At 37.8% G+C, this 24,465-nt stretch overlaps 1 protein-coding gene and 1 long non-coding RNA gene across 14 annotated transcripts in view; one reads left to right on the top strand and one right to left on the bottom strand.

The window, feature by feature from the left end:
* si:ch211-107m4.1 (heterogeneous nuclear ribonucleoprotein U-like protein 2) overlaps positions 1-24,465 on the top strand; it is a 129,356-nt gene that overhangs the window by 14,242 nt on the left and 90,649 nt on the right. For 2 of the 13 annotated variants that reach the window (XM_049474844.1, XM_049474839.1), the window contains exons 11-12: positions 207-401; positions 524-570. The exons of 4 other annotated variants lie outside the window; for them this stretch is intronic. In XM_049474844.1, coding sequence (XP_049330801.1) covers positions 207-401; positions 524-570 — 242 coding nt within the window. Of the gene's footprint in view, positions 1-206; positions 402-523; positions 571-1,544; positions 1,635-1,757; positions 2,324-24,465 lie in introns of those variants that run through there. 7 more of the 13 variants (XM_049474847.1, XM_049474841.1, XM_022686441.2 and 4 more) reach the window with 6 other exon arrangements.
* LOC111197042 (uncharacterized) lies at positions 2,430-14,484 on the bottom strand. The gene is made up of 3 exons (XR_002652325.2): positions 5,800-14,484; positions 5,400-5,536; positions 2,430-4,257 (listed from the first exon to the last, which is right to left on the bottom strand). It is a non-coding gene; the product is annotated as an uncharacterized LOC111197042 (long non-coding RNA).

Raw genomic sequence — 24,465 nt, 5'->3', positions numbered from 1 at the left:
AATCGAGACACTGTACCCCCAATTAGTGGGGATAGGGCTCAGTGTGAGGGACATGTGATTGGTGGAATTTAATTAGTCTAAAATATGGCAGTATTTTGGACAGACCCCCAGCAGTGTGGTACTTAGTTAATACATTAAATTCATATGATCAGCTTGTTTTCTCATAACTAATTCTCACCTATTTTCTTAATTTTTCTGTATTACAGTGAGCTTCACACTCCCGGAGCAGGGGCAGCTTCTGGAGGAGGTACTGTTTGTGGAACTCTGCCGTGAAGAGGTGCAAAAACTGCTAACAACTTACAAAGAGGAGGCCAAATGTCTCCTACCCGCACCCCCAAAACGCAAGAGGCATCAATACAGACACAACAAACTTCACATGAAGTCACGCAGCAGAGCATATGGTGAGAGAATTGGAGCCGTGTGGGAAGAGATGATTATGCTTGTCATCATGATGCTGCTGATGCAGATCCAGCCTGTTGTGTTGTTGTGAAAATTAAAACAGATTGTATCCATGTTCTTCCAGGGTGGAGCCAAAGCTCACAGTCACAGTGGGGACACCAGAAACAATATGTAAGTTTACTCACCACACACAGGACTGTGCAAAAGTTCAAGTGGCATCTGTGTAAACGAGCTCCTGATCTGCTCAGTAGAACACATTTTTTAATTTTACAATAAATCGGAATAATAATCGTACATAAAGTACAAACATCACAGTGTTTATTTAAGGCTCTCCTCATTGAAGTAGAGTATAATTTATAGTGATCATCAGATCAGTGCCTGGTTTGGTAAATCAGTGCTGATTAATGTTAAATCAGGTGTTAAAATTTAACACATCCACACAGATACACTATGTCCAAAAGTTTGTGTAAACATCGTTTAATGAGTGCATTCACCTACTTTAATTTGCACCGCTTGCCAACATAGATGTGCAAATGCACACAATCAAGAATGCAATAAAATCCTCACAGCAATGCTCCAAGATCTTAGTAGAAAATCTTCCCTGGACAGAAGAGATAGTTACTCCAACAAAAGCGGGATAAACTGTTTTTTATTCCTCTGACTTCAGAAAAAAACAATACGAACCAAAAACGAACCGGTGTCCCTATATATTGGTTTAGATAGCCGCTACTTTAAACCACATTTCTTGTTACTTTTACTGCGTTTATATGGGTTGTTGTTAGTGCTGGACAATATAGTCAGACTGTACAGCACAATATATTTCTTCATTTTGTTTCATACGATACAGTTTCAATATCTACATGAACAGTATAAAAGCTACTATGGGTGGGGTGTGTAAATTACGCACAGACAGACGTGGGAGATATAGTAAAATATAATATCATGAAATTTAAGGACATTTACAGGATTTACACTCTATTTTAAAATGTACAGTTGGGTCAGTGTTATTTTAGCTCTTATATCCTGGATATCTTGAAATAAAGCATTGTATTAGACACTTATTGCAGAGATAAATTGCTTAAGAGCTTAAAGATTTTGACCTACTATATTCCTATATTATTTTTTATTTTTTTTTATATGCTCAGGGTTGGCACCCTTCTTTATTTGCACAGCCTTATGGCCGCAACAGTGATCCACAGCGGTACCGGGATTACTACCAGCCTTACACTGGACAGGTGAGCAGGAATTTGATTGTGTTGAATATGCAGATAAATGTATATTTTACAGAATATTAATAAAATAAAATCATTATTAGACCTAAAGCTAACTTTTTATTCCCTCATTTTCTTATCTTTCAGTGGAACACCTATGACCAAACTCATGGTTACTACAGCAATCAAGATTATTATTTTGGAAATCAAAGTTTTTGGTAAACCTTAAAAAAATGTGACGTGTACATTTTTTATTTATTCTATTAGTATCTGTTAAACGTCAATTTTTATACTGTTTTTAGAATTCTTGTTTTTATATAGTTTGTACATATATTATATAGCTCTGGAAAAAGTAGACCACTTAAAAATAATGATGGATGATCACAAGCCATCCTTTTTTTTTTACAGGAGTGGCATAAAGTTATACAAAAGCAGTGTGTAAGACTAGTGAAGGAGAATGAGCAAACACACCACAATTGTTTTTATTACACTCTATTTTGTTTTATTTGAAATTTGACAATTCAATCTTACAATTTGGAAAGCTATGCAATAGTTTGCAGAGAACTGCATACCATTTTTGTGTTATGTTGATAAAAAAATAAAATGTGCATTTCATTTATGCACATATAAACATAAATTAATGTATCTTATTATCTACTGTTTTCTCTGTTTTTCTCACTTTGCATTGCATTTTGTGTGTATATTAAACTTCAGTCCTCACTAATTGGTATACACTGCTCCTTTGGCTGAAGGTTCTGACCTTCACAGTTCTGACCACAGGGAGGCGCTTTCGTCCAACTGCTGCATCTCAAGTCAAGACAAGTCAAGAGGCTTTTATTGTCATTACATCTGAGTACAGGTACACAGTGTGATGAAATTACGTTCCTCCGGAACCATGGTGCAACATAGAACAACAAGCAATAGACAACAAAGTGCAGGAGTGACGACAGTGCAACATGAAATTATAAAATTATAACACTAAATAAAAATAAATACAATAAATACAAAAGACGAGACAATTTAAAGACAGGACAGTGCAGTACCGATACGGTACATCTCTTAGAATCCGCACAGTGATTTATCACATTACCACATGGTAGAAGTTTAATTAGAATATAGTAGTAATAGAATATCATAGGAAATGGTACCATTTTAAAGACAATATTTGAATGAATCATGATCTCAATCATTTTTGATAGTCAAGATATTGTCTATTGTGTTAATTTGTATGTTTTGTTCACATATATAACAGTGAACAGTATTTTAGCCAGTGATGCAATGACCAATGCTTCAAAAACTGACTCAATACACACAACACAGTGTGGACTGCGGTAGGTGATAAAGTTTCTATTATTTATTTAATAGTTGACTTTAAAAGGGTATAATTGATTTGCTATGATATTCTACTATCATAATGTCAGTAGTTTGTTTAGAAAATACCACGTTAAATTATATTAGATTAGAGGAAATTCATTCAGACATCATTCTTTACATTTATTTCACTAGAACCGTCAAGCTGCCTCTGCTCCTCCTTTAGCATTTTGAGCTTAGATTGGTTGGTTATTTTCCAATTAAATCCACATTAATTTAGTAGAGCATTAAACTAAAAATCTGAGATGTACGTGCTGTACGTCTTTATCTCTGCCCCCAAAACTGTCCATTAGCTTGCTTGACAGACGCGCCAAATCCCGCGCGAGCACGCAGTGCACCGATTAATTCATGCCTTGAGCTTTAAACGCGCAGCTGAGCTGTAACTGGTGAACAATCACAAAGATCACACTGTGATTTGTTACATTAAAACAGACCATTTTCTTCCGCCGAACCTGACAGGGCCCGAGTTCATGCAGCGGCCAGCGGGTCAGTCATGCAGATTATTATTATTATTATTATTATTATTATTATTATTATTTTTGTAATATTACTTTACTTTATTGTTCTACTCTTTTGCTGAGTTTTTAATTTTTGATCTTTTGAAATTCGTTAGATTAGATTTTAATGGGCTTAGTTTAGTTGGTTATTTTCCAATTTCATATTTATTTTTTCTGTTATTATTAAATTTTGTTATTAATTTTTCATTATTTTTAAGAGCAGGCCTTATTTGCCTCACAGAGAAATACTTTGACTTTTATTTCGGAAAGGGAAGCCGAGGCTAAGCTAACTCCAGAGAGCACTGCTGGGGCGTGCAGTCTCAGCTTGGCTCGGTGGGTTCATAAAGTTTCTCCGTCGTGGGGAGAGAGCACTGCCAGGGCGTGCAGTCTGGAAACGCTACCAATTCGGCAAAATATGCCATTATTCTATTCAGCAGCAGACTGGAGTTCGAGGGTGGGTTTAGTGCGCATTTCCAAGCCAACTTTTAACGTTCCTTCATGCACTTTTCTCCCTAGTTAATTAAACTAATTCAGCAATACTAGTAAAACAGTGTATACAGAACTGCAGCAGCGCTCACCAAAACTCCTCCCAGCACACAATAACCCAGAGTCTTTAGCTGCCTCTGCTGCTTCTCTCTCAGCTACCGTTTCTCTTGTTCCTTTCTCTGCCTCTCCTCCCGCTCTATCCTCTCTTTCAGCTCCTGTTTCATCTTGTATCGCAGCTCCCGCTCCACCCTTTCCTGCAGCTCCTTCTTCACCCTTTCCCTCTCTGCAGGCTCCTGTGGGGTTAAATAATAGACTACTTTTAAGAGAGAACAGCCCTATTATCATGATATGGATTTTTAATATCATGATATTTCTGTGTCACGATATATTGTATACGATATAACATTGCCCACCCCTACTGTTGAGTTTGAATTGTCAGTTACTTTTATTTAAGCTGAAATTTATTCTTTCCCCCATTAAAGCTCTCCGCTAAACTCAGTAGGATCTAGTCTGCCAGGCCTAAACAGCACACCACCATTATTACTGTCTCACTGCCAACTATACAGAGAAAAACCCAGAATAAAAAAAATATTTATTATTTTATATTTTAAGCAACTAACACTAATTCAATTTAAATGCCCAGTATTAAAAGCTTAGTTTAAAGAAAAAGAAAGTGTGAATTTTTGTGATCACAGAATCCCAGAAATCTGACAATTATTTTTTTTAATCGATTGACATCTAGTAAAAACTCAACTGTTGATAAATTAAATTAAATTGTTGATTAGGTTGTCAAGTATAAAGCTCTTGGTACCCCTTTTGTTTATTTAGGCTATTAACCTGCAATATTAATTCAGAGTGATAAAGAATAGCGAGAATAATGGTAATAGTACTACTAGTATGGAATAGTGCAACTATACCTAATACTTTGAGAGTGATAGAGAAGTGTTGATAAGAAGCAGCCTAATAGATTTGAACATTTTGACCACAGATAATGTTAACTAGCAAGGCCTGCCTGGTGTCTGTTATCTATTGTTACATTACAAGTCAATTTCCTATTTACCTCTATTCAAACTGAGCTCAACGATTTCACCTTGAGGGGCGTGGTTTTTCCCCCCGATGACACATACCTTTGTGTCTCTATGTAAAACTGGTATAATTTCTGAAAGTAAGTTCTTTTTTTAAACTTACATTGCCCTTTGGAGAAAAAGGATCTTTCAGTGAAGGAAAGAGCGTAATGATCCCCAGGGCATATTTCTCCTTCTGTTTACGGGATGGAATCCTCCTTTACAGCTAAATTAATGTTTAAGAAAACATGTCCTACTACAGGCTACAGGGCACTAATTAAATGTCATCAATTTAAATAAAATCATTACATTTACAGATCATATAAAACACTTCAGTCTAAAAATGTTTTAAGAGTTTAAGACGCACTTACCCATGCATCTCAGTCATATGGCTAGTCAATATGTTGACAAGCTGTCTCCGGGTTCGATGATTCAGGGATTTCTCTGCCTTGTACTCTTCAAGGACATCCTGACCTCCAGGTTTTATAACCAAGGCATTTTCTACCACCTATTCAATTTACACAAGAAAAAAAATTCACTGTACAATTCAGAAATAAATGACAATCATGGAATTTGCTGCAATGAGCAACTTGACAGTGACTTTTAGAGCAAACAAAATCCATGTGCTGTAACTGGTTTGTGTACTTCTGCCGGTAATTTACTGCATTATTCCCTGTTTATGGCTTTTTCTTTTCAGTTTGGTCCTACACACATCCACCCAAAGTTTACTGATGGTGTTGAGCAATTGATTTATACAATTTGCAAAAGTACCTCTTTTGCAGCCTCAGCCTCAGAAAACACTGTGGTAGGTGGGCTCCCATCTCTGAAGTTATGAACAGGTCTGTTTCTGGAGCGTTGACTGAAGAGGTCATTGTCACTTGAAGGTGTTACGACCCAGCTCGTTCCAGGATCGCAACATAAAGAAAGGGAGGACAACAAACTAGTAGCAAATATAAAATACTTTATTTATATATCAAAAATAGAAAAAAAGATCAAAATGTCTAGGGGAGAAGTATTAAAAAGAAGAACTGGTCAGCTGTTTAAACATGGGAATCCAGGACTCCTAAAAGAGAGACAAAAGCGGAACAATTTTGTGAGGCATGGTGGTGAAGGGGGAAAACAAGAGAGTGAGAGCTCAACTCCAGAGAGCCTATGTACTCTCACTAATTACTATCAGTTGCAACCAATTAAGACTCACACCACGCTAACTTCCCTTGGTCCAACCTCTGGGACAAAGTAAAAGGCTGAAGAATTAAACTCCAGCGCATAATCCTCTGGTTTTGGTTTCGCATTCGATCAATAAACACTAGAGGATTATGATCAGTGTACACAATGATTGGACTAGATGAGGAACCCAAATAAACCTCAAAATGTTGGACAGACAGGATTAGGGCAAGTGCCTCCTTCTCCACAGTACAACAAGCACTTTGATGACTATTGAACTTTTTTGAAAAGTAACAGACCGGATGTTCTAAACCATCCGGACTTACCTGGATAAGAACGGCACCTGCACCATAATCACTGGCGTCCACAGCAAGTTTGAAAGGTTCAGCAAAGTTTGGAGCAGCTAGTACAGGAGCACTCACAAGCAGGTCCTTGGCACCACTAAAGGCTCGCTGTTGCCTCTCCCCCCACTGGAAAAGAACCTTGGGACTCAAAAGATTTGTTAGTGGTTCAACCATGGTAGCAAAGTTCTGACAAAAATCCCTGTAATACCCAACCATACCCAAGAATCTGCGCAACTCCCTGCGGTTTCTGGGCTCAGGAAAATTACAGATGGCTTCCACTTTCGCAGCAACAGGTCGTACCTGTCCCTGCCCCACTATCTTACCCAAATAAGTCACGGTGGCCCTCCCAAATTCACATTTTGCAAGATTCACAGTCAAGTTTGCCTGTGCCAAACGTGCAAAAAGTTATTTTATCTGACCCAGATGTTCTTGCCAGCTAGAACTGTAAAGGACCACATCATCTAGGTAAGCCTCACACCCCTTTAACCCAACCAAGACCTGGTTCATAAGGCGTTGAAAGGTAGCAGGCGCATTCCGAACCCCAAAAGGCATAACCTTGTACTGTAGGAAGTTATCAGGCGTTATAAATGCAGACAGCTCCCTAGCACGTGGTGTTAATGGCACCTGCCAATACCCCTTTAACAAGTCCAACTTGCTTATGAAGGCAGCAGACCCAACCCGATCTACACAATCATCAATTCGGGGTAAAGGATAACAATCTGGCTTAGTGACTGAGTTTAATCTCCTGTAGTCTGTACAAAAACGGTACGTGCCATCTGGCTTTGGCACCAACAAGCATGGAGAACTCCAAGCACTACTACTGGGTTCAGCAAAATCATGAGCCAACAAATAGTCCACTTCCTTACTCAACAACTCACGTTTCCTTGGATTTACCCGATAAGCATGCTGTTTTACAGACTGTGAGGAACCGATATCAATATCATGTTCAATGACAGTGGTGTGAGTAGGTATGTCAGGGAAAAGGGAAGGAAAAGCTTCCACCAACTTGACAATATCTTTCCTTTCCTGATCTGTCAAGTGAGAGAGACACTGAGGCAAGTTAGCTAGTACTTCAGAATTCTTGAGACGCCCCTCAATAATCCCATGAGAGGGACAATTAACACAATCAAACTCTGGGGGACTGACAAGATCACCACATCCCTGTTCCTTCTCACTAAAATTGCCAGGTGACGATTGTGAAGAATGTGACTGGTTGTCTAACTGCAGATGTGTAACCATTGCACAATTCACAGGACTCAGTACAGGTGAGAAATAGGGTTTCAATAAATTAACGTGATAAACCTGAAACTTCTTTTTCGATCAGGAGTTTTGATCAAATAGTTGTTATCTCTCAGGCTTTTCATAACTGTATAGGGACCCATAAATTTAGCTTGGAAAGGACTGTAAGAAAGAGGAAGTAAAGCCAAAACCTGATCTCCAGGCTGAAAATTACGCTGCTGGCTTTCCGATTAAACAACCTCTGCATCTTTCCCTGAGCTTTACTCAACTTCCGCTGGGCAGCAGCACAAGCTTCATACAAGCGTCGTTGGAATCCCCTCACATAGTCCACAACATTTTCTGGTACAGAGTCACTACCCCACTCAGCTGCCAAAACAGCCATGGGACCACGAACATTGTGCGCAAACAAGTTCATTGGGACTAAATCCCATGTTCTCCTGAACTACCTCACGAATGGAGAGCAACAGCCAAGGAAGACCTTCCTCCCAGACACCATCGAGCTCAACACAATAGGACCTCAATAGTGACTTCAAAGTCTGATGAAATCCCTCAAGGACTCCCTGACTTTGTGGGTGATAAGCACTAGAGATATTGTGTTGGATTCTAAGTAGTTTAAGAGCCTTAAGAAAACTGCCGGGACATAAAGTTGGACCCTTGGTCAGACTGGATGACCTTTGGGATTCCAAACACAGACATGAAGTTCGTCAAAGCTTTAAGGATATTTCTAGCAGTTATTGAGCGTAGTGGATAAGCTACAGGGTACCGTGTAGACTGACACATAAGTCATCAAATAAACATGTCCCGCCTTAGAACGGGGCAGAGGACCAACACAGTCTACTACTAAATGTTCAAAAGGAGTAGAGATGACAGGAATAGGCTGCAGAGGGGCAGTAGGAACTGTCTGGATAGGCTTCCCAGTAAGTTGACAAGTTTTAATAAAAGCAGCCACATCTTTCTTCAAACCAGGCCAAAAGAATTGACGTGCAATCCGATCATAGGTTTTACGAACACCCAAATGTCCAGCTAATCCATTATGACTCAATTCCAACATTGCTTTCCTGAACTTAGATGGTACCACAACCTGAACAACTACAGAGCAGAAGGAATCTCTCTCAAAGTTCCATTTCCTACACAGCAAACCATGCTGAAGAAAAATAACGGGAAGAAGATTCTTTATCCTGCTTTTCCTCAGACCCTGCTAAAGAAAACAGTTTCTCAAGAGACCTGTCATTTGCTTGGTCTCTAATCAACTCGTCACGTGAAACATTTAGCAAAGATAAAAAAAATTCTCAGACAGCTTATCCTTAATGTCAAACTGGCTCTCCCTCACTACACCTTCAGAGTCACCAAGAGAACTGGTAGCATTTATATCCTCTAGGACCAAACACTGCTCATTTTTCTCCACCTCTGACTTTATAACAAATCCACTACCTCCATGTTCCTCAGAATCCATAGTAGCAATGGATGTGTCTGCAAGAGATAAATCTAAATCCTCACCTACAACCTGTTGTCTGGCCATTTTCCGAGTTACAGCACAAACTGGGAATACGGTGGGAAATTTCTGACCACACTCATCCAAATAGTCAGACACAAGAGGCACAGAAGTCACAATGGGCAAGGCCCCAACATCAGACTTCTCCCAAACACTACCCCCTGCCAAGTCATTCCCCAAAATGAATGCAACACCAGGTATAGGAAAGGACGAGCGCACTCCAACAGTAACATCCCCAGACACTAGCTTAGAGGAAAGGTGAATTCTATGTAAAGTAGGGCTGGCCCGAATAGCGTTTTTTGAGCTCCGGATATTCGGCACTGATTCGAAGCGAATATTCGAATATTCGTTTTTAAAAAAAGAGGTAAAAAAAAAAAAAAAAAAAAAAAAAGCAAATCACGGCCCCTTTAATCCACTGAAAAATGTTCAATTTGCTCTGACCGACGAGACATATTCACCCCGGATTTTTGGTGTTTTTATCCCGGATTTTTGTGTTTTCACCCCATATTTTTTCTGTGTTTTAAGCCCAGATTTCTTTGTGTTTTCATCCCGGAATTTCTGCTGCCCCACACCGCGGCTTATCCGCTGCGTAAGCAGGCTAGGAGGCTGCTGCTGCACGGTTTCTCCGCTGCGCAAGCCAGCCCAGTAAATTGCTGTTTGTGTTTTCACACTTAGGCTATTTGCTTAAAAAAACAAACAAAAAAAACGTTTGTTCAGGAAGTATTTTATATTCTTAAACATTGTTGATTATATTAGAGGACAGTCATTGTAAACTGTACTTGGTCTATTTCGGTTAAAGGATTGTGCAGGGCATATTACTGATTTTGTATTTTTGCACTTGGGCTATAAGCTCAATATTAAATATTTCGTTTGTTTAGAAATTATTTTATATTTTTAATCCATGTTAAATTATATTAGAGTAGAGGAAAGTCATTGTTAATGACGTTATTGTACTTGGTCTATTTCGGTTTAAGGATTGTGCAGGGCATAGCCGTATTACTGATTTTGTATTTTTGCACTTGGGCTATAAGCTCAATATTAAATATTTCGTTTGCTTAGAAATTATTTTATATTTTTAAACCATTTTAAATTATATTAGATAAGAGGAAATTCGTTCAGACATCATTTTTGTAGGCCAGGCTTTTGTAACCAATTTAGCCCCTACTGTTGCCACATTACCCCTTACGTTTTATTATATAAATCAGTTTCGAAGAGCCTGCATTTTTTTTATCATGTATAATAGAGGTCTGCGCGAGACTGATTTTTAAACCCACTCTTCCACGCTCCCACGTTTCTGTCTCGTTACCGCGCCGCAAAAAAATTGCTTCTTTTAATCCCGCGCCCGCCCGCCACATACACATTTCTGCCGCTCCCGCCCACGTTCCTAATATAAATTAAATAAACTACATTTAATGCTTCAAATTTACGAGAACAGAAGTGGTTAGAGTGAGGTGGAACTCTGGAAAGGAGAAAAAAAACAAATATCCGAATACCAAAATTAAAAACCGAATACCTACTCAACGAACGAATATCCGAATACCCGAATATTCGGGTCCAGCCCTAATGTAAAGGCACTTCAATGAAACTCATCTCAATACCTCTAACTAGCACTTGTGTACCAGTAGCTGTATTATTAGACAGAGGCAAGACACCCTCTAGCAAAAAGGACTGGGCAGCCCCAGTGTCCCTCAAAACACACTGCAACAACAGAGGCCAAACCTCTTTAGACCAACGTAGTGAAGTAGCAACACGCTCAAAGTGGAAAAAATATATTTCTCCACATCTCTCTCAATAAATGGTGGAACCATTTTGATATATTTACTGAGGTCAAAAACTGGCTCTGATGGTGACACAGCCCCTAAAGCTGGTTCTATTGGTGGTGTAATCACTGGTGTAGCTATAGCACTAGGTAAATCCATTGATACCCCTTGTTTAACTGCCAGTTCTAGCTCTAGTTTCTTTAACTCAAAATCCTTTTCTTTCAACTGCATTTCTATCTCCAGCTTCCTTAGGGTTAGCTGCAGCTCCAACTTTTTTATCTCAAACTCTCTTTCTATTTCCTTCTCCTTACGAGATTGGGCCTCACGATCACTTATGAGTTTAGCTGCATCTACTTGTAACTGTTTTTCCTGTTAAGACAGCTTTCATTTTTAGTTAACCCTCCTGACTACTTACAGAGGTAAGCAAACTTCCTGCACTTTGTTTAGCTAATTTAATAAAAACTCCCTTCTCTAATAAAATAGTTTTTTACCACTTTAAAGAGAGAGTCCTTTAACTTTTTATCCTGGCTAGTAAATTCAATGCCATAATGCTGTCCAATCTGCAATAACTGATCCTTTGTACATTCTTCTAGCTGCTCCTCAGAGGGATTATCAACAAAATCTTGCAAGACAAAAGTCACTGCTACTTAATCTGAACACACAAAAGTTAAACTACCAGGCTTACAACACTCCCTAAACATGTTATTGTATTAAAAGCTCAAATAACAAGGTTAGAAAATCTACAGAACCAAAATAACCTAAATCAACAAACCTAAAATTTATAGCAGAGTTAACAAATTACCAACAAGTCACATCTACAGTAAACCCCTCCAAAGGCTCCAGTGACTAAACAGAAGTTGGCAATACTCCCACTACAAAATACAGGTTAAGGTTACTACTACCAAAACACAGGCCATATTACTGCTACAAACAAATGTTTCCCCAAATCTATTCACACACCCTCTCCCAAAAAGGAAGAGAAGAGAAAAAAAACAACCCAACCAATGGGTATTTGAGTGTTCTTACTACTAGTTTAGAGTAACTCTGGACCTAACATACCTAACAAAAATAATCTAACTAAACCTTGCTAGTCTTCAGAGGCTTACCAGGCTCGAGGCCACTTTAAACGCTGAACCTCATTACTACTGGTCCCATAACTAGAACCAGAAGCTTGAGTGCGTACCCCCAACAGAGAACCAAGTCTCCACCCAGGATTACCTCCAAAAATAATAAAGGCAAAATAACAAAGCAAAATAATAAACAGTGCTCCGAAGAAAGAGCTAGAGACTAGCTCAGTTGGAACACCCTAACTAACCAGAGTTACTCCTAATAACTAAAGTAAACAAAAGAAAGAACACTCAAACATGACTCACCCAGTTGTCTCTCTGCTGGATCCCATTTAAACAGCATGATCAGTAGACCGAATTCAAATTCTTCCAAAGGACCATAAAAAGTATCTTGGACGAGCACTAGGGGTGGGCGATATGGGCAAAAAAAAATATCTCGATATTTTTTTGGATTTTTGCGATAACGATATTTTGACGATATTTTCCAAAAAATACAAAACTATTCTAAAAAAAGTATTCAATTGAACATGTAATATGTAATAAAATATGGTAAAAAAAAACAGGACATTTTTAGGCGCTTTTCAGATTTTCTATTTCTATTTTTAGATCCATAAAATGATATATTTATGTGGATGAAGTGTTTTAGTAGCTCAATATTCTGCTATTAGAAGTTTTAAAATCACCATGTAAAATTATAAACTGCTCCCTAGATATGATAGAGATCTGAACCTGGGATGGTCCTTTCTTTCTGAAAAGGACTGGAAACTTTAGAAGAATAAAAACTATTAATTTTATAACTTATTTCGCAATAAAGAAGGTCTCTCAGCCTGTTCTCTCCCTATAGAATAGACCCGCTGGAGCAGATTTTCCAGAGGGAGGGGGGAGCGCTCTCAGAGTGTCCGGTTTCAGAGCGGGCTTCACCTCTGTCCCACATAACTAGCCACCTGATTGGCTGACAGAATGTAGGGGGGCAGAGGGGGGCTCTCAGTCTGCCCAACTACCATGGTAACACGCATGCGCAGTTTGATCGCTCCAGAACAAAGGGAAAGTCTCAGAACACAGCGCTGGAGTTTCCAATAGTTTTAATCTGCGTCGGATTTATAAGAGCGCTTCTCAGACATAAATGGGGATTATTGGGGACTGGATTGATGGATTTTCTGATGGTTGGGTGGATTCTGAAGCCAGTGCTCTCAGGTAGGTGCTGATTCGCTCTGTTTGGGTGTGGGGGGTGTTCTGCAGGTACCCCGGGCGGATCAAAGAGCGTGTTTTTATCACAAACTGGACCGTCTAGCGCACGCTTTCAGCTCTAAAACGAAATACAGCTAAATGTGACTGAAAAGTAGAGATTCTTAGCTTTAAAATGGCATATTGGGTGTCTATATTGAGCCTATACTTACTCAAACACAGCCAGATATGAATTATGATATTTTTCTGGCCCGCCGGCGGGACAGGGAGTGTTAATACTAGAGACCTGCGCGGGACAGCATTTCCAGTCCTGCTCCCGCAAAAAAATATGATTTTCAGTCCCACTCCCACCCGCAATTCCCGCATGATTCCGACGTTCGCGTTACTGCTCAAGGCAGTTCTTGTCATTGGCTTGAGGAATTAAAAGTGATGTACTTAGCTGAACACATCACTAAGCTAGCTGCAATGACAAAATATTCAAATAAACAGAAATATTTAACCAAAATAAATAAATTCTTACACAAAACAAACTAAAAAGTAAACAATTAGAACTAAAAAAAAGAAGTAACTAAACAAAACCCACCTACAGACCCAAACAAATAAACGCCACAATAAAGCAAACACAACTGAAAGCAAACACAACTGAAAGCAAACAGGGCATGCAGGCCAAGACACAAGACACAGGCCAAGGCCCTCTCTTTAAGGAAAATAAATGAATAATAAATCGCAAAAACAAATAAAATTAGAAAACAAACAAACTAATCTAAACCCAAAATACTAACGAAACTATAATCTAACGAATTGCAAAAGATGAAAAATAAAAACGTCACACAAAAGTAGGAAAACAATAAATAAGTAAATAATAAAGTAAATACACTGCGTCTGGACGACGACACCAAATACAATAAATCACCCAGAAACCAAGAAAAAAACAAACAACAATGTAACGACTGGCAAAGCACCAGCTTAACCAGAACCAGCTTAACGAAAGGAAGAGCAGCTAGGGTTAGCTTTCCGAGACTTTCCGTCTGCCTCACCCGCCCGCAATGAGCTTTCAAAATTTGCCCTGCGCTGCACTACTATGCATTGGGTCCAGCGGGTGCAGGTCTCTACTTTATACACAACGCACTCTGAGTTTAGTTAATCAGTTGTTTTTACTTACATTATGTATATGTATAAATATATAAATAGCCTTAAAATACGATGCAGTTTATTAATTTTTGGCGATTAAAATTTTTTTTTTTACAAAATTACAAATCGTCAAATCAACATTCACGATAATTTCGCAAACGATACATATCGCCCACGACTAACGAGCACCCAATTTATGTTACGACCCAGCTCGTTCCAGGATCGCAACATAAAGAAAGGGAGGACAACAAACTAGTAGCAAATATAAAATGCTTTATTTATTTATCAAAAATAGAAAAAAAGATCAAAATGTCTAGGGGAGAAGTATTAAAAAGAAGAACTGGTCAGCTGTTTAAACATGGGAATCCATGACTCCTGAAAGAGAGACAAAAGCAGAACAATTTTGAGAGGCATGGTGGTGAAGGGGGAAAACAAGAGAGTGAGAGCTCAACTCCAGAGAGCCTATGTACTCTCACTAATTACTATCAGTTGCAACCAATTAACTCACACCACCTAACTTCCCTTGGTCCAACCTCTGGGACAAACCATCCTTAGAGCAGGTGGGGGAGGTCGTCACAAAGGTGACAAGGTATCCGTGAGGGAAGATGATGCTGTTTGATCTAAAAGATTTTTTTAGATAACTGAATATTAAAAAGGAAGACAAAATGCATCCAACAGAGTTGTAGTGGTATTCAGATTTATATGTGTCACACTGTGGTTTATAAAGTTGCATAAAAAGGAAAAAAAAAAAAAGTAAATAATCCCCTTTGACTTTAGTGACAAAATTGCAATGAGAGGATTTCATATATTCACTCTAAACTTAAAAGTGATAAAAAAAAAATGTATGAACATTAATTTACATTTAAAATATACAGTATACCATATATACACTTTTGGCCATGCTGAGTGAAAAAAAAAATACATTTAAAAGTTCATTTTTTGTTACTTCAACATATACTAGTGCAAACCTTAATATCCAAATACTGTACTTCAATACCCAGCATATCTGTGACCTGCTAGAAATGTGTTAATTTGGGGTGGCAAAGCCACAAACAGATCATTTTTTTAACAGTGATTATTTAAAAAATATATATACTCAACATTGACCTAGCAAGCTGTGGCCTTGTATAGCAAGAATGGAACATATACAACCAAATATTAATTTGCGAACTTATGTTTAATGGATGATCTGTTATTTTACTAAGAAATAGACTATGGATATTAGTAACTGTAACTGATGAATGAACAAAATGTTATTGTTAAACCACATATTCATGAGATTTATACATAACACATTTATTGTTCCAAAGTAACAGCTCATGAGGTGAGAAATTAGGTTTGTAAATCAGTAATCATCATAAAAGCGCTTGTCTTTGAAAGGCTGATAATTTTATATTTTATTTTTTTTTCACATTCATATTTTATTGCATTATATAATAATAATAATAATAACAACAAAAACAAAAAATTCTTAGTAAAATAACAATTTGCTAACATGTTTTATTGTAATATTTATTATTACAGGGGGCTGTGGAGAGGGGTTAAGCTGTTTATTTTCAACAGATTTCCGTTATTTTAGAAATGGAGAGACTGCGGGCGGCATTCGTGCCTTAGCCAGGCAACTAAATGTATTAATACAAACAGCCATGAACGTCCTGCAGATTCTGCAGAGAATGAGCAATTTAATTGTTGCTCTGCTAAATATTTTTAACAATAACAATAACAGGTATGTGCAGCGATTTAGGTAGGAAGTGCTCATTAGCTTGCAAGAGTTTAAACTATGATTATAATAACTGGTGAATGAACAAAATGTTATTGTTAAACCACACATTCATGAGATTTTCTCTAATAGATAATATATTTATTGTTCAGGGGTCAGGGTCGCCTCCCTCAGCGAGTGCTATTGGCTGATATTGTCAGGGTTTATGACGGACCGCCTAGGAGCCGGAGAAAGAAGGACAGCAGGAGAGTTAGCTAGCTGGCTATGCTAACACCCCAAACAACCCGCTCGTGCCTTAGCCAGACATTTACACACATTTTATCAGGGAGCCATGGACGTCCTGCACGCCCCTAACACGGGCAGGCAGGGCCGGAGAGCGGGTTGTTTGGATGTTAGCATAGCCAGCTAGCTAACTCTCCTGCTGTCCTTCTTTCTCCGTCTCCGGGGGAAGGGGGTCCGTTACAAACCTTGGAAACATCAGCCAATAGTATTCGCTGAGGGAGGTAACTCTGAGCCCTGATCAGTTTAGGTGAACCAGAACTACCCCCCATTGAAAACTCCACACAAACTGGTAATTCGCTCGAGAACAATATTCTGTTCAGCGCGTACACGATTCCCTTTGTTTTTGCTTGCGAGTTCCACATTTGTGCTCACGAGAAGTTAATTAGGTTAAACACCGTAAACCCAAACCTAATCTTTTTACAGAGGCGAAGGCGATGGCGATGCAGAACGGAGAAACTAATTCCCGTAATTACAGTAAGTTATACTGCGAGAGTACATAGCTAGACGGCGAGAGTACATAACTTCGATGCTGGGAACGGACGCTGCCTCTTTCACTGATCAACAAAGCGAGACTGCAGAGCTGTTTTTTCGCTTCCCTCTGTGCAGTGTTTACTTGTGTGATTGACTTGTAATAATCTAATATATTAATAAAATGGCTTTGGATCACACCTGGTCTAGGAATTTTATGATGAGTGGTGTTTTATACCCTCATTTTTATAAAGTAAGGAGCAGATTTTGGAGAGATTAAACAAATGGAGCTATATCTAAACCATTTAAAATCAACCGAGGATGTAGACAAGGGTGCCCTTTGTCCCCTTTATTATTTATTTTAGCGATTGAACCATTTGCCATTGCGGTGCGATCTCATAAAGAAATAATGGGTTTAACAAAAGGCCAACAGGAACACAAAATTGCCCTATTTGCTGATGTCATTCTTTTTTTTGGAAAAACTGGAAAAATCTATCCCAGCTCTGTCAGAACTAATAAACACATTTGGAAAGATATCAGGATATAAAGTAAATAAAGATAAGTCTTCATTAATGTTGCTGAACTCAGAAGAAAGAAACAGTACCAGGAATCCCTTCCAATTCAAAGAGGTAGAATGTTTTACATAGTTGGGGATTAGAATAGTACCATGTATAAATGACATTGTTGGGGTTAATTACAATAGTATGGTAGACTCAATTACCTCCTCTATAGACAGATGGAATCACTTGCCTTTATTTTATTTTGCCTGTTTATTTTCAACAGATTTCCGTTATTTTAGAAATGGAGAGACTGCGGGCGGCATTCGTGCCTTAGCCAGACAACTTAATTCATTATTTCAAACAGCCATGGACGTCCTGCAGATCTTGCAGAGAATAAATAATTTAATTTTAGCTCTGCAAAAAAACTTTAATAATCATAACAGGTATGTGCAGCGATTTAGGTAGGAGGTGCTCATCAGCTTACAAGAGTTTAAACTATGATTATCATTAAGTAACTGGTGAACGGTCGCTCCAGGCGCTAACCCGGGCAGACAGAGCCGAATATCCGGTCACTCCAGGCGCTAACCCGGGCAGACAGGTATCAGTGCACACACTGCTTTTCAGTTTAAAAGCTAAGTAGTACTTCAAATCAAGACAAATCAGGTTATGAGGATTGAAATTTAGATCTAGCTTAGAAGTTTAAATGTAGTCCATTTCTCTTTTAGAACCCCAAATCAGAAATTGTTGGGACATTATGGAAGTAATATATACAGGATTTATTTTTAGTTTTAGGCACCAAAGCACTAATCAATTTATCTCAGCAATATGAGTGTTCTACCTAAAAAAAAACACCACATATGATTTGAACAGATGCAAATAAACATAATACATACAGTAAAAAGTAACAAGGAATTCTTAAGTATGTTATATCATGTGAGCCAAGCTGAAGAACAAAGTGTAGTTCCAGATTTCTACTGTATGCCCTCAGCCAGCATGTGTATATGTTCAGTTCCATCAGCAGCTCACCTGATTTACCAAATTTAACAATTGACCAAACCAGGAGTTGATATGATGAGAACTTGAAATAACTCAGATGAGGAGAGATTAGATGTTTTAACCCTCTATTGCATGTTGTTGCCATATGGCAACAAATTCTTTTTATGAGTATTTTCAATAGAGAATGACATAATATCCACCACTTTTCCCATTGTGTGTGAAAATGGGACTTTACTTTTGAAATATTTATCAGTTTGATGACATCAGTTAATCAGGAAATCCTGTTTGCCAACCCTTTCCATGTGGATGCGCCACACTGTGAAGGTCACGTCAAAGTGGGAACCTATACATTGCTAGTTTTCAAACTTCAAGACATATTTTGATCATAAAAAATTCAACATAAATCTGGGGAAAGTAAGCTTTCATTTTTTATCATTTAATCCAAATATAAAGTTATACTTTCTCTGTAAAAGGCAAAAATGAATTTGTTGCCATATGGCAACAACATGCATACAGTGACATTCATTCTATACATGTATTCTAATGGGCTCCCATTGAGTTACCTGGCACTGTATTTGCAGATAGGTATATGATTTTAACTTGAAAACATATTTAATTTCTTAACATTATGCTATTTTCACATTTTCATATGATATATTAACAAATATATTAATTTCCTGATCAGAAAAAATATTTTTTGCAAATGGTTTGTTATGGAAAGTGATAGTTCAATAGCTGTTTTTCTGCATGTATTGTATCAGTCAGCTAAAACGTCTTCATTTTCATCCTTAGAACATGTTCACCGAACCCGCGTTGTTGCCATATGGCAACAAATTACCAAGTACCCCCCCCAAAAAAATTTATGATTTTTGTTTTAATTTGAATTATTTAACCAATTTGAAGTCACAAAAACACAATTAAAAAAATATATGATGTTTAAAAAGTTGTTCATGCAATAGAGGGTTAAGGATCACGGTGATGTGAAATCATTGTATTTTTTTTATTACTGTTTGTATTTATTGCAGTGCTAGTTCTTAATAAACACTTACTGCCCAGAAAAGCCTTTTCTTTACCAAATTAAATTAAATTAAATCTCATTTTAAGTTGAGTTTTTTCAAACGTGTATCTGCTTAGAGTATTTTTAATTGAACAAAGTAATAAACGTGAACATAACTGAATAAAGCAGGAATACTAATTAGAGAAATGAAAAACTGTAGCTTATTCAACTGTAATAAACCCAATACTGTGGTTGGCAGAGGCTCTAGCTTCACCTAACAAAGCCAAACAGGCTCTTTAATAGAGAATAGCATTAAACTGGACTCTTCAGAAAAATCAAAATGGCTGGTGCCGCTTAATACAGGCGCGAAATGGCGGCAGCAAGGCGCGTAATTACTCCAATGAGTTAACTAGTGTTAGCGGGAAGAAAATAGAGAACAATAGCGTCGGCCAGGCGCAGAGTTAGCAGGCCGCGGTAACTAATGCTATTAGAACTACACGAGAAAATAGCGACAAACGGACACTATTACAGAGCGGAGATAGCAAATACTACAGCGACAACACACGAGATAGCGACGGACTGAAACACGGTTAAAGAGCGGGTATATCTCACGCCAGAGCGAGGTGACTAACAGGAGCAGGAACAGGAGCGCCGGCTAGGCGCGGTTAGCGAGCGGCGGTGGCTAATGCTAACGGCGGAGAAATAAAGCAAGAGCGCCGGTCAGGCGCGTAGTTAGTGGGCTGCGGGAGCTAACGCTGCCCGATGCTGAGCGTCCACCAACACACAGGACCATAGCGGCTCATATAACACACCGTAACACTTTCAAAGCATATACACACTCAAATAACCCTATTATAGTGCTTTAGAAACATGTATACTTGCACAGTTTCACATATTTCCCCACCTGGATGCAGGATACAGAGAAGACACGGTGAGACAGTGTTTTCAGTTTCAGGTTTCAGATTCATCTGAGATTAATCTACTGATGCCCACCTAAGCCTCTTTATAGCGCCCGCCCCCTAGCACTGCTCCCTCTACCGGACTGGATGTTTCACAATACAATACAATAACCCATTTAAAGCAAAAAGATTATATATACAGATGCAAATAATATAAATATATAATATATAAAATAAATAATCACTTAAATGTGACTACACTTTTAAGGGCGTCACAGTGACAAGGTATCCGTGAGGGAAGATGATGCTGATCGATCTAAAGATTTTTTTAGATAACTGAATATTAAAAAGGAAGACAAAATGCATCCAACAGAGTTGTAGTGGTATTCAGATTTATATGTGTCACACTGTGGTTTATAAAGTTGCATAAAAAGGAAAAAAAAAAAGTAAATAATCCCCTTTGACTTTAGTGACAAAGTCACAAAGTGACTTAAATTGCAATGAGAGGATTTCATATATTCACTCTAAACTTAAAAGTGATAAAAAAAAAATTGTATGAACATTAATTTACATTTATAGCAATTTATTTCACGAAAGGTGTTAGAATTAATCTGTCATTTCTGTTAATTTCACCAACCATTTGGATAGATAACTGAACAAATGTATCTCGCTATTGAAACAACCCAGAATTTTAATTAATTTGACCCAGTATTTGGGTAGAGTATATAACAAATATGTGTAGTTGAAATTACCTTAATTTGCAGTTAATTTGACCCAGCATTTGGGTAGTATATTTTAACTCGACTGCTGGGTTATAATGGGTCAACCCATCTTGCTGGGTCAAATTAACTACTGCTGGGCTGGTGCTATAATAACCCAGCGGTTGGGTTGAAAATAACCCATATTGGGTTATTTTTAGCCCAACTGTTTTTAGAGTGCACAGAACATCAGTACTAACACTAACATGCAGCAAATCTCTTTACCATCTGTTTACACATATTACTATTTGTTGACTCACAAAGCACAATAGTATAGAATAATTTTAAAATCTTTACTCAAAATTGTCCAAGCACCTTAACTTAAACATGAGCATAGTTACAAAGAAAACAGGGGTAAAATATATAGTATTATTAGACAGAGGCAAGACACCCTCTAGCAAAAAGGACTGGGCAGCCCCAGTGTCCCTCAAAACACACTGCAACAACAGAGGCCAAACCTCTTTAGACCAACGTAGTGAAGTAGCAACACGCTCAAAGTGGGAAAAATATATTTCTCCACATCTCTCTCAATAAATGGTGGAACCATTTTGATATATTTACTGAGGTCAAAAACTGGCTCTGCTGGTGACACAGCCCCTAAAGTTGGTTCTATTGGTGGTGTAATCACTGGTGTAGCTATAGCACTAGGTAAATCCCTTGATACCCCTTGTTTAACTGCCAGTTCTAGCTCTAGTTTCTTTAACTCAAAATCCTTTTCTTTCAACTGCATTTCTATCTCCAGCTTCCTTAGGGTTAGCTGCTGCTCCAACTTTTTTCTCTCAAACTCTTTCTATTTCCTTCTCCTTACGAGCTTGGGCCTCACGATCACTTCTGAGTTTACTTAATCTGAACACTCAAAAGTTAAACTACCAGGCTTACAACACTCCCTAAACATGTTATTGTATTAAAAGCTCAAACAACAAGGTTAGAAAATCTACAGAACCAAAATAACCTAAATCAACAAACCTAAAATTTATAGCAGAGTTAACAAATTACCAACAAGTCACATCTACAGTAAACCCCTCCAAAGGCTCCAGTGACTAAACAGAAGTTGGCAATACTCCCACTACAAAATACAGGTTAAGGTTACTACTACCAAAACACAGGCCATATTACTGCTACAAACAAATGTTTCCCCAAATCTATTCACACACCCTCTCCCAAAAAGGAAGAGAAGAGAAAAAAAACAACCCAACCAATGGGTATTTGAGTGTTCTTACTACTAGTTTAGAGTAACTCTGGACCTAACATACCTAACAAAAATAATCTAACTAAACCTTGCTAGTCTTCAGAGGCTTACCAGGCTCGAGGCCACTTTAAACGCTGAACCTCATTACTACTGGTCCCATAACTAGAACCAGAAGCTTGAGTGCGTACCCCCAACAGAGAACCAAGTCTCCACCCAGGATTACCTCCAAAAATAATAAAGGCAAAATAACAAAGCAAAATAATAAACAGTGCTCCGAAGAAAGAGCTAGAGACTAGCTCAGTTGGAACACCCTAACTAACCAGAGTTACTCCTAATAACTAAAGTAAACAAAAGAAAGAACACTCAAACATGACTCACCCAGTTGTCTCTCTGCTGGATCCCAATTAAACAGCATGATCAGTAGACCGAATTCAAATTCTTCCAAAGGACCATAAAAAGTATCTTGGACGAGCACCCCAATTTATGTTACGACCAAGCTCGTTCCAGGATCGCAACATAAAGAAAGGGAGGACAACAAACTAGTAGCAAATATAAAATGCTTTATTTATTTATCAAAAATAAAAAAAAAGATCAAAATGTCTAGGGGAGAAGTATTAAAAAGAAGAACTGGTCAGCTGTTTAAACATGGGAATCCATGACTCCTAAAAGAGAGACAAAAGCAGAACAATTTTGTGAGGCATGGTGGTGAAGGGGGAAAACAAGAGAATCAGAGCGCAACTCCAGAGAACCTAAGTACTCTCACTAATTACTATCCAATTAAGACTCACACCACGCTAACTTCCCTTAGTCCAACCTCTGGGACAAACCATCCTTAGAGCAGGTGGGGGAGGTCGTCACAAAGGTGACAAGGTATCCGTGAGGGAAGATGATGCTGATTGATCTAAAAGATTTTTTTAGATAACTGAATATTAAAAAGGAAGACAAAATGCATCCAACAGAGTTGTAGTGGTATTCAGATTTATATGTGTCACACTGTGGTTTATAAAGTTGCATAAAAAGGAAAAAAAAAAGTAAATAATGGATGATCTGTTATTTTACTAAGAAATAGACTATGGATATTAGTAACTGTAACTGATGAATGAACAAAATGTTATTGTTAAACCACATATTCATTAGATTTATACATAACACATTTATTGTTCCAAAGTAACAGCTCATGAGGTGAGAAATTAGGTTTGTAAATCAGTAATCATCATAAAAGCGCTTGTCTGTGAAAGGCTGATAATTTTATATTTTATTATTTTTTCACATTCATATTTTATTGCATTATATATTAATAATAATCACAACAAAAACAACGTTTGTTATTATTATTATTATTATTATTATGTGAATGTATCAGTTAAGGACAAGCTTACAGTAATGGTTTTAAGTAGATTTCTTAGTAAAATAACAATTTGCTAACATGTTTTATTGTAATATTTATTATTACAGGGGGCTGTGGAGAGGGGTTAAGCTGTTTATTTTCAACAGATTTCCGTTATTTTAGAAATGGAGAGACTGCGGGCGGCATTCGTGCCTTAGCCAGACAACTTAATTCATTTTTTCAGGCAGCCATGGACGTCCTGCAGATTTTGCAGAGACTCAATGCTTTAATTTTAGCTCTGCTAAACATTTTTAATAATAATAACAACAGGTATGTGCAGCGATTTAGGTAGGAAGTGCTCATCAGCTTACAAGCGATAAAAGTATGATTCATATTTTTATTGCATATTATTATTATTATTATTATTATTATTATTATTATTATTATTATTATTATTATGAGTGAATGCATCAGTTAAGGACAAGCTGGAAACTATTGCACAGTAATGATTAAGTGAATTTCGTAATAAAATAATTTGCTAACATGTTTTATTATAATGTTTATTATTACAGTAAAATAAATTACTGTAAAATTAGCAAGCTGATCCACGTTACTTAAGAAACACTAGTGGCAGAGTAAAACCCACTTAGTCACAGAGTCTTGATAAAGTCACATGACTCTCCAGCATCTGTTGCTCATTTCACGGAGCTCCACCAGGGGGCTGTGGAGAGGGGTTAAGCTGTTTATTTTCAACAGATTTCCGTTATTTTAGAAATGGAGAGACTGCGGGCGGCTGCTGGCGGCATTCGTGCCTTAGCCAGGCAACTAAATTTATTAATACAAACAGCCATGAACGTCCTGCAGATTCTGCAGAGAATGAGCAATTTAATTGTTGCTCTGCTAAATATTTTTAACAATA

This window comes from Astyanax mexicanus, chromosome 2, assembly GCF_023375975.1.
Source record: "Astyanax mexicanus isolate ESR-SI-001 chromosome 2, AstMex3_surface, whole genome shotgun sequence".
In the NCBI taxonomy this organism is placed as follows: domain Eukaryota; kingdom Metazoa; phylum Chordata; class Actinopteri; order Characiformes; family Acestrorhamphidae; genus Astyanax; species Astyanax mexicanus.
Note: the sequence above shows the minus strand (reverse complement) of the source record. Positions and strands in the feature narration are given on the sequence as shown.